Source organism: Mobula birostris, chromosome 27, assembly GCF_030028105.1.
Source record: "Mobula birostris isolate sMobBir1 chromosome 27, sMobBir1.hap1, whole genome shotgun sequence".
Classification (NCBI taxonomy): Eukaryota; Metazoa; Chordata; class Chondrichthyes; order Myliobatiformes; family Myliobatidae; genus Mobula; species Mobula birostris.
Genome location: NC_092396.1, coordinates 40,274,288 through 40,289,123, shown reverse-complemented (window position 1 = coordinate 40,289,123; position 14,836 = coordinate 40,274,288). Strand labels below are relative to the sequence as shown.

Genomic DNA, 14,836 nt, shown 5'->3' with positions numbered 1-14,836 from the left:
AACACAAGAAACTGCAGAGAGTAGTTCGCTCACCCAACTTATCACAGTATAATCCCTCCCTGACAGTGATAATATCGATCCTTCAAGAAGACAACATCCAGTACCATTGTTCCCCAATAACTGAGTCATGCCATCTTCTCACAGTTACCATCGGGCAGGAGAAACAGAAACCTGAAGGCCCTAAGCCCCAGGACCCAGACCAGCAGGTCCCAAAGCAGCTACTTCCCTCCAACCATTCTGTTCTTGAACCAACCAGTAAAAACCCTAAGTTTTCTATGAGGTACAACACAGTACAAGCCCCTCGGGCCCAATCAGCCATGCTGCCAAACTCCACAAGACCAATTAACCTGACCCATATGCCTTTGGAATATGGGAAGAAACTGGATCACTCGGAGGAAACTCATGTTTTCACGGGTAGAACGAACAGTCAGCAGTGAAACTGAACCTAGGTCACTGCCACTGCAATAGCATTATACTAACTGCTATGTTACAGTGCTGTCCCTAATCACTGGGACACTATGAGCACTTTGATCACTTTGCACTGAAATGCACTTAGTGAGACTTTTTGTTCTTCAGTGTTCTTCCAGGTAAAGTTGAGTCTTTACTTTTTTCTCATTAACGCACAGTTAGCACAATGTTTTACAACAGCCAACTACAAGATCAGGGTTCGATTCCCTTTGCTATCTATATGGAGTTTGTACATCCTTCCCGTGTCTGATTGAGCTTCCATTCAGTGCCCAGTTTTCCTTCCAATTTCCAAAGACTTACAGGTTAGGATTAGTAAATTGTGGAACTTCACTGACTTGAGTTGATGCAAAACAATGCTTTTCAACTGTACGTCTTAAGTACTTGTGACAAATAAGTTAATTGCTCTAATCTCTATGTTGCTATGTACCTGTGATGTTGCTGCAGTTAAGTTTTAATTGCAGCTGTTCATATTGTTATGCAAAACAATAAATGTAAGTTTGACTTTGCAGTCAAATGCTGAAATGCCCAAAGAAAAATTCAAAGATAGATAGACATTATATCCAAAAACAATGTTTCATGGCATATCATAAATAAAGCAAATAGTTTTCTGAGAAAAAACTGAGATGAAAAAAAGAATTTCTGAAAAACAAGTTTGAGTGCAATGCCAGTTCATCAATTATAATTACACTGCAACATTGCCATAAATTGTCCATTTTTCTTTTATGGTACAATCTCAAACTAGAGGATTAAAGACAGGAACTATTTGAAGACGCACTTCAATTTTTCATAAAATAATAGATACTATTAAACTTACTTTCCAAATTGAAGCATTTAAAGTGATTGAGCTAAACTTTTAGAGCATGACCTCTCAAAGCATCTTAAAACCTGCAGCATTAAATCAATAGCCACAATAAACTGCATGGTAAGTGTACAGACTGAACTGAACCGATATTCTGAAACAGGACAAAATATATTCTTTTGCTTTATTTCAGTGCTACATTGTCACAGAGCAGGATCAAGAACAATTATCTGCAAACATCCAATGGTTCGGAGTAAAATACACTATTACATAAGCTATGAAAACCACAGAAGTAAGTTCAACTCTGTGCTAAGTTAGCTCATCTTCAGCGGGCCAATGGCAAACAGCCGAGGTCTCTGGTAAGCAGAAGCATGAGGTTTGTCTGACCTGCTGTCAATCTTTGTCATATATATATATATATATATATATATATACTGATGAAGAATACTTACTTGGGATTAGAGAGAGAAAGGGTTACAGAATAATACAATAGTCATGATCCTATGAAATAATAAGGAAAACAGGGCCAGGTAATGTTGTCTGGTGCTGGAGTACGATCCTACAGGATCTAGTCTTCCAACATCTGTTTAAGCATTCACAAAAAAATCATCCAAATTTAAGCCAAGATTGCTGGCAAGATACTGAGCCAGGGGACAAAACCAATCTTGTTCCCATTTGAAGTGCACCCATGTGCATTTTTCAACATGGAATAATTGGTTAATTGAGAGCCCTGACTGTTGTCAAAGTCAAAACATATTTGTTACCAAAGTACTTATGTTACCATATACTACCCTGAGATTCATTTACTTCCAGACATTTACAGGAAAATAAACACAATAGGATTTATGAAAAACTATACATAAAACAAAGACTGACAAGCAACCGATGTGCAAAAGACAAATCGTACAAATAAATTAAAAGTAATGAGTTATAAATTGTCTTTGAAAGTGAGTCTGCAGGCTACATATTCAGTTCAGAGTTGAATGAAGTTATCCACACTGGTTGAGGAGCTTGATAGTTATAGAATAATAACTGTTCCTGAATCTAGTGCAGTGAGACTGAAGGCTCTTGTACCTCCTACCTGATGGCAGTAGTGAGAAGACAGCATGGTCTGCATGGTAGGGGTCATTGATGATGAATGCTACTTCCTCATGGCACCATTTAACGTAAATCTGCTCAACCGTGGGGAGGGCTTTGCCTATGATGGACTGGGCTATATCAACTAATTCTTAATAGACTTTTCCGTTCCTGGGCATTGATGCTTCCATACCAGGCTATGATGGAGCCAGTTAGGATAGATTCCAATGTGCATCTACAAGTTTTTGATGACATGCCAAATCTATGCAAACTTCTAAGAAAGTAAGTGGCGCTGTCCTGCCTTCTTCCTGATGGCACCTGTATGCTGGTTCCAGGATGTTAATGCTGATATGTTAATCCTCTGTTATGAAATTTAAAGCTACTGACCCTTTCCACCTCCAATCCCCTAATGAGGACTGGCTCATGGACTTCCAGTTTCTTCCTGTAGCTGATAATTCTGCTGAAATTGTGCGATTGCTGTTGTTACACCATCTTCCCCCCACCCTCTTCTTAAACCCTCTATTTCCTGCTGCTGGTTGAGATCAAAAAATTAAGAACATCAAGCAGGAACAGGCCCTTCAGCCAACATTAAATGTATCAAGCATGATGCCACATTAAACTAACCCCTTGTGCCTACATATGATCAATATTCCTCCAAGCCGCGTAAATTTATTTGTCTACCTGAAAGACTTTTAACTATCATATCTAGTTCCACCACTACTGTTGGCAGCCCATTGCAAACACCTACCCCTCCTCATTTAGACTTTACCCTCTCACCTGAGAGCAAAGTCCTCCAGTAATTGACTTTTCTGCCAAAGAAAAAAGATTCTGGCTGTCTCCCTTATTTATGCTTGTCATCATTTTATAACCTCAGCCTCTGACGTCCAGTGAAAATAGCCAAGTTTTTCCAACCTCTCCTTATAGCTCCTACTCTCTAATCCAAGATGTATCCTTCTTGTAAAGGAGCAAGTAAAGCTGTATGTAATATTCTAAATGCAGCCAGTCAAAGTTTACACATTTGCATGATTTCCTGACTCCAACACCCTCTACCCTAAGCAATAAAGGTGAGCAAGCCAAATGTCATCTTTACCACTTTTCTACTTGCCTTGCCCCCTTCAAGACCCTGAAATCCCCAAAAACATCAATATTGTTAAGAGTACTGTCAATAACTGTATACTTCCCCTTTACAATTGACTTCCCGAAATGCAATTCCTCACACTGGTTCCTCAACCAGGAACCTCACAGTTCAGCATCATATCTGGTGCAGTACTGGGCCACCAAAAACCCAAGTTTGGATGCCATCTCTGCATGGTATCTGTGTATTCTCCATGATATTCATAACTACAAGGGCTGTAGACTCAGTTGACTTCTAAACAAAATTTCAAAACCTATTTATTTAATCTTGCTTTTAACTAACATTTTTTCACAATTGCACCTTATCCCTTTGTAGGGCACTTTGAACTACATTGTTTGTATGAAAAAGTGCTCCATAATTAAGTTACTATTATCATTATTATTATGGAGAGAATGTTTCCTCCCGCATCCCAGAGATATGGTAGTACGTTAACTAACTACTCTAAATTACTTGTAAGTGTCGGCAAGTGACAAAAAACAAAATTCAAAAAGCACACAAGGGGAAATAGTTTGCTGGGGTACAGGGAAATGGGAAGGCGGTAAAAAAGGACCGAAAGGATCGCTTTGCTTGATGGCCCTAACATCTTCATACTGTGGCACAGTAATAAGGAAGCTAATTCATGTACTATTCTAGAGCATCTGCTTTTGAAAAGGAAATATGATGATACATCTTTGTGAACATTGAATGTATATATGGGCATAGTTTTGCCATTGATATGATAAGCCTATATTTTAAATTCAAAATTACAACTATAAATTATGTTAATTGATGCATGAAATACTGCACCATCTTCCATGACCAGATTTTATTTAGCTCCACATGAGGGCCCCGCGCTCATGGTCTTGCCCTGTGGGGCTCATGTAAAACATCAAAAAGATGATCTACAAATTTACATTTGAGATGCCAGGAATCATGTATTTGTTTGATATACAGAGTTCAGATTAGATCTAACAAGAGATACATTTCCAAAACATTAGTACAGGTGTTTTATGTGCTACAAACATTTATTGCAAGTACACAGATATAGAAATTCATTGTGTTCACCAGCTACGAGCAACAGCTTTAGCCCATTATTTTAGCCATTAAAGCATTGGTTATCAAAAATTATGTTACTCAAGTAACCAGACTTCATAGGTTAGCACAACATCTTACTGTGATTTGTATAGATTTCTGAAATGAATCAACAACATGGCTTGTATTGTTCATTGAGCTAAGATTTTCTCCCAAAATATGTGGCATTTATAGTGCACAGAGTTTCACTTCATGATTTCTAATCTGTAATGATTATGATATGAGAATTGGGGGAGACAGAAGTACAACGACATCAAACCTAACAAGATCAGTACTGTTTTTCATTAATATTAGTTCCAAAATCTGGAGGAATGGGGAGAAACATACAAACTTTGAAGAGGAGTGAAAAAACTACTTGGGAGATAAATCCAGTCTAAGGTTGCTCTCTCTGAAATTTAAAATAACCGTAAAACAAAACATTTATTATCTCAGATTCTACTACTTTCTTCTGACAGAAAGCATTTAGATCATTATTACTATTACATGTTTTTCCTTTACCTCTCTCCGAATACCCTGGTTCTGCTCAGTCTTCAAGAAGTTTAGCAGCACTTCAAGAAGAGATGGGTACTTCCGATAAGGCTCCACCACATAGCCAGTGCAGGCAACTTGCTGTCCCAAGGTCCACAGTGCCACCTGCCCGATTCACAAAGAAATAGCAGAGGTTAATTCTAACTCCTGATACAGATTTTTGATACATAATACATATTTTCTGCTCGGTAAAGAAGCTGCACTGCATTTCTAAACAAGGGAATGTGACAGGAGCAAGGTGGCGAGGGGAGAGAAGGAGACAGAGATGCGGGGAAGCGATAAGAGTGAGAAAGAAGGGATACTGGTATCAACATGGTGAAGAGAAAGCAAAAAGGAGAAAGATGCAGAAGGAGAAAGAGAAAGTAGTGAAAAAAGCTGGTGGCAAGCAAAAGATGAGGGATAGCTTCTTTAACAGATGTGCTAACTTTCTTCATATATATTAGGATGGTCTCCATAATTAACCAGGATATAGTGAACAAAAACTGAAAGTCATATACATTCACTCTTTGAGGGTTCAACTATATAGAAAAATCTGTCCCCAAATATTATTCAAAAACTAAAGGAAGCATTCTGTGGCACTCAAAAATCATACCTAAAAGGGCACAAATTGACCAAGTTTACTGACATTATTAACTGCGTAACTTAGTGAAATGTTGGCAAAAAAATTACATTTCCGGCAAAAAAATTACATTTCCACCAAAAGAAAGCCAATTGAGGCAATTAATTCACGGCACTGCATCACAGGTCCAGTTTATGGCTGCGTTGTGGTAGCAAGATCCCCAAGGTGATGAAATACATCTGCAGATGATATGTTCTATTATAGGCCTCTACTGTATAAACTTGCAAATCCATGCTGCAAGGACACTTAAGATTTTCATTTTCCTATGAAACCTAAAATTAAAATAATCCTCATCTCCTGTCTACATATTTGGAAATATTCAATGCCACAAGATCTAGTGTTCTGCTGAACCTCAGTAAAAAGTTGATTGTGGGCTGTATGGTTCGCCAGTTCAGAGCAGGAGAGGCAAAAAGTTATTGCAATACAAAACAACATGAAAAAGAGAATGGAATGAAAAGAATTCCATCACTGCTCATCCTGAATAGGCTGTTAGATGCATGATGTCGAGACAGCTACCTTCTCACTTTTCCTTGTGCTCATGCTACAACTTAACAATAACTTAATAAAGAGGGGAGTACTGTAAAAACTCTTCTGTTATTCACAGCATTTGAATAGCTAAGACAAAACTGGGGGAAAAATCTGAACCATTTCAAATGACTTTAAAAGTAAATATTTTAGATACTGTAAAACAATGACCAACTATCTCCAAACTTACCTAAATTCTAGTATTCCCTCATTCATAAATTTAAAAAGTTTGATTAAAACCATAATCAATAGCACAATACAAAACACTGGGTAGACCAACATTTGGAATAATTGTACTTAGATCTGATGATTCCCCGATTCAAGTTCGAGAATCCCAGTTCTCACCACTTGGGGGGAGGGGGTGGGGGTGATGGGTGAGCACCAAAGAAAGATGAACCAAAGGAAGAATGGGAATTCCATTTGCAGGGAAGGACACCAGCATGGAGCCAATTAGGAAGGCATAATGACAACAGAAAATGGGAAAGGTGAAATTAATTTGGTCAAAAGCACAAGTCTTGCAAGCAGTATTGCCAGTCATCCATTAACCTTTTATTGTAAAAATTTAGTAATTATGACTGTTTAAAAATTCTTAAAAAACTAAAAATACATGTTGATTTAGAAATTTAATTGACTTATTATATAAAATCATTATTTTATATATTTTTTAAAGTAGGCTTTTGAACTGTAGCAGTCCGGCAACTAAGGCTCATTTTGGTGATAGTAGAGGATATGAGGCGGGAAGAGATCCTTACCACCTGTCAACTTGTTTGGCCAGCCAACCAGACATTACAAACAGTTAGTCATCAGGCCGCCAACAATCCAAGGGCTTTGCTGAACACATGCAAGCCAGGCAGATCTCTCCCTCAATGTGCAACTTGGAGAGAGGCAACAATGTCAATTAAAGATATGTCCACATAGTGGACCATTACAGTAAAAGTTCAGCCAGTTAGATTTACCCCATTAAAACAGAACGATCCATTTTCAACTTCACTCTATCAGCCAGACTACAAAAATGTTAATTTTGCTTTGCTCAAACATGGTGATGTTCATCACGGGCTGTCCCTGAGTAATGATTCTGTCTTTCCCGATACTCATAGATTGATTCTAGTCCGCAAGTCAAAACATACATACAAAAGAAATCACTCAATATGTTAAGACCATACGCCCACAGTATTTCAATTGTTGGCATCAAAACTAATTAGAAAAAATAATTGCTAAAAAAGAGCAAGGAAACTAGTTCTCCATTCACAAGAATGAACGTATATACATAGGACAGACTTTTGTATTTAATAATTTTATGGGAGACTAAATTTAATAATTCTACACAGGAGTGTCCATTTGTCAGTATTTGTAACCCAGAAACAGCATTTCTACTGCAATTTGAAATTTCAGCCCGGGGCAGAATTAATAAAAAAAAAATTAGGCTCTGGCAGTCTGCCAACAATTGCTTCAGTTATTGTTTTCAACCCAGGCATTAGAAAAGGTTATCTCTGATTTTCAACCTTCCAATCTTAACATTGATCAGTATTTCCAAAATGTCACTGCGCCTTCTTAAGCTCCAGGGCATCAAAGACTCTTCTTCTAAACACATGATGATAACAATGAACCACCTCATACAATGCCCAAGAAGACTCTGGTGCAGATAAGAGGAAGAAAATGAAGTTTAACATTCCATCAACATCTCAAACTGTCATGAGCCTATAGCACAGCAAGTAGGAACAGGTACTGGGAATTAAATTCAGAGCACCAAAACAATTAACTGGATGATCTCAAAACAATACGAAGAAACAACACTGCAGAGTACCTGAACCCATAGATTATTAACATTTCATTTGTTAGTATCAAGAGATTGTTAGAATCCAAAATGCTTGCTGTTTCATATTACAGGATCTTAGCTACAGAGTCTGAGCCACAGAATAATAAAACAGCATGATTCCCACGCCCCCCCCCAACCATAGAGATCGCATTGGCAAATTCAGTGAAGTTTTAGAGACTAATTTTACACATTTTAAATTAGAATTGAAAAGAATCATTTCCAAAATTTTCCTTTTGATTTTTCAGTTGAAGATACCTTGAGTAGAAGAAAAAAAACTGTAACAGTACAGAGAATGCCCAATTATCATTATCCAGGATAATACAAAACACATCAACCCCTTGCACAGTACATTATTTAGTGCATATTAAAATACTCTCTCTACTGCCCATTACATCACTGGCGTTGAGGCTGCCAATGAAGGTCCTTCATCGCTGGTGGTTTCAGAGCTTTCTTCATTGTGTCAGTATCTTCTTCTCAGTTTTCACTACTGTCATCTATGCAAGTCCCAGGTGAGGACTCAGGAACATTGTTGCACTCAGATGTAGAAGGATTGCTGTTTCCGTAACAGTTTTGTTTTGCTGTTAGGGTTGTTAGCCCTGAGCTGAACCCCCCAGCCTGGCAGACCAGTGGACCACTCTTAGTCTGACCCTTCTACGTCCCTTTGATCTGTTTGGCATGGGTGACCCTACCAAGAGCTAAAACATTAAGCCTTGACCCCAACCAACATAGCTCTCCAGGTCATTGAGACACACAAGCCTTCAAACCCTATAAGGTTGTGGTCCTCTTAAAATACTCAGTCATGTTCATTTGAGAACCCTTTCAAGCAACCTGCCTCACTTCAATAGTCAGGACAGCATACAGTCCACTGTGTAAAAAAACTTATTCATTCAAGTTAAAATTCATTCAAATTTAATGTGTTCTACTGTATTTAATACACAATTACAGTAGGTTAAATGTATGCTATATATTTACAATTGAAGTCAGAAGTTTACATACACCTTAGCCAAGTACATTTAAACTCAGTTTTTCACAATTCCTGACAGTTAATCCTAGAAAATATACCCTGTCTTAGGTCAGTTAGGATCACTACTTTATTTTAAGAATGTGAAATGCCAGAATAATGGTAGAGAGAATGATTTATTTCAGCTTTTATTTCTTTCATCACTTTCCCAGTGGGTCAGAAGTTTACGTACACTGTTTGTATTTGGTAGTATTGCCTTTAAATAGTTTAACTTGGGTCAAACGTTTTGGATAGCCTTCCACAAGCTTCTCACAATAAGTTGCTGGAATTTTGTTCCATTCCTCCAGACAAAACTGGTGTAACTGAGTCAGGTTTGTAGGCCTCCATGCTCGCACACGCTTTTTCAGTTCTGCCCACAAATTTTCCATCGGATTGAGGTCAGGGCTTTGTGATGGCCACTCCAATACCTTGACTTTGTTGTCCTTAAGCAATTTTGCCACAACTTTGGAGGTATACTTGGGGGTCATTGTCCAGTTGGAAGACCCATTTGCGACCGAGCTTTAACTTACTGGCTGATGTCTTGAGATGTTGCTTCAATATATCCACATAATTTTCCTTCCTCACGATGCCATCTATTTTGTGAAGTGCACCAGTCCCTCCTGCAGCAAAGCACCCCCACAATATGATGCTGCCACCCCCATGCTTTGTGGTTGGGATGGTGTTCTTCGGCTTGCAAGTGGCCAAACAGTTCAATTTTTGTTTCATCAGAATCAGAAGACATTTCTCCAAAAAGTGAGATCTTTGTCCCCAAGTGCACTTGCAAACTGTAGTCTAGCTTTTTAATGACCGTTTTGGAGCAGTGGATTCTTCCTTGCTGAGCAGTCTTTCAGGTTATGTCGGTATAGGATTCGTTTTACTGTGGATATAGATACTTGTCTACCTGTTTCCTCCAGCAGCTTCACAAGGTCCTTTCCTTTGCTGTTGTCCTGGGATTTTTGCGCCAAAGTACGTTCATCTCTCGGAGACAGAATGCGTCTCCTTCCTGAGCGGTATGATGGCTGCGTGGTCCCATGGTGTTTATATTTGCATACTATTGTTTGTACGGATGAAGGTGGTACCTTCAGGCATTTGCAAATTGCTCCCAAGGATCATTTTCTGACCTCAATCCAATAGAAGATTTGTGGGCAGAACTGAAAAAGCGTGTGTGAGCAAGGAGGCCTACAAACCTGACTCAGTTACACCAGTTCTGTCTGGAGGAATGGAACAAAATTCCAGCAACTTATTGTGATAAACTTATGGAAGGCTATCCAAAATGTTTGACTCAAGTTAAACTATTTAAAGGCAATGCTACCAAATACTAACAAAGTGTATGTAAATTTCTGACCCACTGGGCAAATGATGAAAGAAATAAAAGCTCAAATAATTCATTCTCTCTACTATTATTCTGACATTTCACATTCTTAAAATAAAGTAGCAATCCTAACTGACCTAAGACAGGGAATGTTTTCTAGGATTAAATGTCAGGAATTGTGAAAAACTGAGTTTAAATGTATTTGGCTAAGGTGTATGTAAACTTCTGACTTCAACTGTAGTCGAATAACACAGCGTGTATGCATTATTAGCTACCACATATCAGGCAGCATCTAATCGAATTGATGAGTGTAGAGCTATGGGTGTGGTATATCTGGAATTTAGTAAGGTGTTTGGCAAATTTCCCCATGGTGGGCTCATTCACAGTCAGGAGACATGGAATGCAGGAAAACTTAGTGGCATGGATTTAGAATTGGCTTGCCCACAGAAGGCAGAGGATGGTAGACGATGGAGCGTATTCTATCTGGAGGTTGGTAACACCAGTAGTGTTCCTCATGGATCTGCTCTGGGACCCCTTCTCTTTGTGATCTTTATGAATGATTTGGATGAGGAAGTGCAAGGTTGGTTAGTAAGATTGCAGATGATACCAATATTGGTGGTGTTCTGGTTGTTGTCGACTACAACAGGACATTGATAGGATGCAGTGCTGGTTGAGAAGTGGCAGATGAGTTCAATGTTAAGTAATACACTTTGGAAGGTCAAACTTGAAGGCAGAATACAAGATTAATAGCAGGATTCTGAGCAGTGTGGAGGAACTGAGGAATCTTGAGGTTCATGTCCACATGGAAGTTGCCACACAAGTTGATAAAGAGAAGCTGTAAGAAGCCATATAGTATGTTGACCTTCGTTAGTTGAGGGACTGAGTGCAAGAGCCACAAGATAATGTTGCAGCATATGAAAGTCTGCTTAGACCATATTTGGAATATTGTGGTAATACCGGTCACCTCATTATATGAAGGATGCAGAAAGAGTGCAGGGAAGATTTACCAGGATGCTCCCTGGATTGGAAAGCATTTCTTTTGAGGAGAGGTTGAGAGATTGAGCGAGCTAGGGCTTTTCTATTCAGAACAAAGAATGAGAGGTGATTTGATAAAAATGTGTACAAAATGATGAGGCATATATCAGGTGGACAGCCAGAATTTTTTTTTCCAGGGCAGAAATAACTAATACAAGAGGGCATAATTTTTAAATAATTGGAGGAAAGTATAAGGGGGAATGTAAGTAGTAAGTGCTTTTTTACATACACAGAGCGATAGGTACATGGAATGAACTGCCGGAGTGGCAGTAAACGCAGATACAATTGGGACATTGAAGAGTCCCTTAGATAAGTACATGGTTGAAATAAAATGGAAGGCTATATGAGGGGGAAGGGTTAGGCTGATTACAGAGCAGGTTAAACAGTTGGCACAATATTGTGGGCTGAAGGTCCTGTACTGTGCTACATAATACTATGTCCTATGTACATAGATGAGAATTCATAGCCAACTAAATATAAATTAAATAAAGATGACTTTGGCCAAGAAGCTTACAGTACTTGCTGCAAATATAAAATAATCTCACTACCACTTCACAATGGAAAAATGATTTCAGCACTTGAAGTACTAAATACCAGATTCAAGTAACAACAGTTATGTGATTCCTGTCAGCTTAGTGAGGAACTTTCTTGTATGTAGGCAGATGCATATATCACCCTACAGATAGAAAACAAAATAGACAGCTTGCAACTTTCTAAATCCTCCAAGGAGACTGATATTGGAAAGGACATATATAACATAAACTAGGAAAACTGGAAGCTGTTTACCTGTCTTTTTGCAAGTGATGAAGAATCTTGAAGCATGTCCATGATGATAGGAAATAATTCATCCATCCACTTTCTCATCTCCAGCCCACTCACCTTCAATAATACATATCAATAACATCAGCATTTTCAGAATAAAGGGCATCAACTGGGCACAAGTTTCTATTATTTGTAATTATAACGTCCCATTTTAAACTGGAAAGTCTTTATTCTATATTCAAAATATTGGTTTACAAACAAAATAAAAACACAGCAAACTACTTTCAATAATTATAGCCACACATTTTGCAATAACAAGGGTATTAGCTAAAAGTCTTTGACTTATTTAATATTGAAGATCAAATGCAACTAAAAGCCTCAATACTGTAACCTCTTTGCCAGTAATAAACAGTAAAGAAATAAGCTGGATGATATATACGCTGTGTCATCATGAGAAGTTTGCAAAACCTCACTGAGCAAGCTTAAACTATCCCTCTTCTTCCACTGGGAATTGCTGGCCAGATCTCCTTAGAACTAGATAGGGGGCCAATCTGACAGTTTCACCATTTCTCTGACTGCAGCAGTGCTCATACCAGTTGCAATGCTTCCTGTGGCACAATGAGAAAGCTATTCCAATGGAATACCCTTTTCAGCTTTGATAGCTGGCAAAATCCTGAAACCCAGCTATGTCGGCTGTCAAACTTTTTCAGGATCATCTATTTATAATCACACAGAAAGGCCATTCATCTACTGAGTCCATACTGGTTCTTCAGCCATTAAATTAAATGAAACAATGAATAAACAGTGAACAATTAACCTAACAGCAAGCTTTTTTGGGATGTAGAAGGAAATCTAAGCATTTAGGAGAAGCCCAATAGGTCATGGAGAGAAAACTTGTAAAGTCTGCGTGGACACTAAAGGTTAGGACTGCACCTGCAACTCTGGAACCAAGAGGCAGCAGCACCAACTGCTCTGCCACCAAAATGGCCTTGTTCAACAAGTGTCAGCCAGTACTGCAAGAGTTTTGAAATGTCTCTTGCCTCCCTTTTAATCTTTCTTCCAATTATGCTAAATCTATGCCCTCTGCTTTTTGGCATTCTACTTAAAGAACCATGTTACTCTACTCGACTGCAGAGAGATCCTTCGAGAACAAAGTCCCGCCTGGGAGGTTGGTCAAGCAGGTTCAGTCATTTGGCATTCAAGATGAGGTTAAAAAATTGCATTAGACATGGGCTTCATGGGAGAAGCCAGAAGAGTGCTAGAAGATGGTTGTGCCTCTGACTAGAGGCCCGTGACTACTGGAGTGCCACAGGGATCTGTGCTGGGTCCGTTCTTGCTTATCATCTATATCAATTATCTGGATGAGCAAATTTGCAGATAACATTAAAGCTGGAGGCATAGTGGACAGCAAGAAAAGCTATCAAAATTTGCAGCGGAGTCTGACGCTATTGGAAAATTGGGCTAGTAAATGGCAGATGAAATTTAATGCAGACAAGTGTAAGGTGTTGCTCTTTGGGAAGTCAAACCACAGTAGGACCAAAACAGTGACTGGTAGGGCACTCGGTATGGTGAAACAGAAGAACTTCGGAATACTGATCACTAGAAAGTAGTGTCACACATAGGTAAAGTCATAAATAAATCTTTTGGCACATTGGCCTTCAAAGTATTGAGTACAGGAGTAAGGGTATCACCTCATGTTGAAGTTGTATAAGACATGGGAGAGGCCTAATGTGGAGTACTGCACACATTTTTGGTCACCCATCTACAGGAAAGATGTCAATAAGATTGAAAGAGTGCAAAGAAAATTTACAATGCTGTTACCAGGAATTGAGGATGTGAAGTATAGGATAAGGGTGAATACATTAGGACTTTATTCCTAGAGTGTAGGAGAATGAGGAGAAATTTGGGAAACTTATGAAGAGTATAGATAAGGTAAATGCAAACTGGCTTTTTCCACTGAGATTGGGTGAGTCTATAACTAGAGGTCATGGGTTATGGGTGAAAGGTGAAATATTTAAGAGGAATATGAAGAGGGACTTCTTCACCCAGTGGATAGTGAGCATGTGGAATGAGCTGCCAGCGGAAGCAGTTGGATTGGGATTCTATTTCAACACTTAAGAGAAATTTGGATAGGTACATGGATGGGAGGGGTGTGCTGGTCTATGTTTTGGGTGCAAATCAAGGGGATTTGGCCAGTTAATAGTTTGACATGGACTGGAAGAGCGGAAGGGTCTGTTTCTGTGCTGTAGTGTTCTATGACTTTTCATCTCTAAGTTAACAAATACATCCCAATTGTATTCTAATTACTTCTCCCATACCCCCTCTGTCCCAAAAGAAACACAACTTTCAGCCCAGATGAGGAAAGGGTTTTTCAGCCAGAGGGTGGTTGTGTTCTCGAATTTATTTTGAAAGGCTGACAGAAGCAGACATTTTATCATATTTTAAAAACACTTTGTTGTGTACTTAAAGAGCCATGTCCTGCAGGGCCACCAACCTGGTAGTGGGTACCTTCTTGTCACTTGACACAGACACAGTGGGCACTTGGTCTCTACCTGTGCAGTTAGTTTTCTATTATTCTAACTGCATCCTCCAGCAGTATAAAGTTGCCCTATTCAACTACATACCCTACACTTCCATTATCTGTAAGCTTTTTTTTAAATCATGCTCCCTACATTCGTCTAAATCAACA

At 38.9% G+C, this 14,836-nt stretch overlaps 1 protein-coding gene across 3 annotated transcripts in view; it reads right to left on the bottom strand.

The window, feature by feature from the left end:
* mtor (mechanistic target of rapamycin kinase) overlaps positions 1 to 14,836 on the bottom strand; it is a 341,456-nt gene that overhangs the window by 240,547 nt on the left and 86,073 nt on the right. For all 3 annotated transcript variants that reach the window (XM_072245239.1, XM_072245242.1, XM_072245241.1), the window contains exons 16-17: positions 12,172 to 12,264; positions 5,049 to 5,183 (exon numbers count right to left, since the gene is read on the bottom strand). In XM_072245239.1, the coding sequence (XP_072101340.1) occupies positions 5,049 to 5,183; positions 12,172 to 12,264 (228 nt within the window). The remainder of the gene's footprint in view (positions 1 to 5,048; positions 5,184 to 12,171; positions 12,265 to 14,836) is intronic.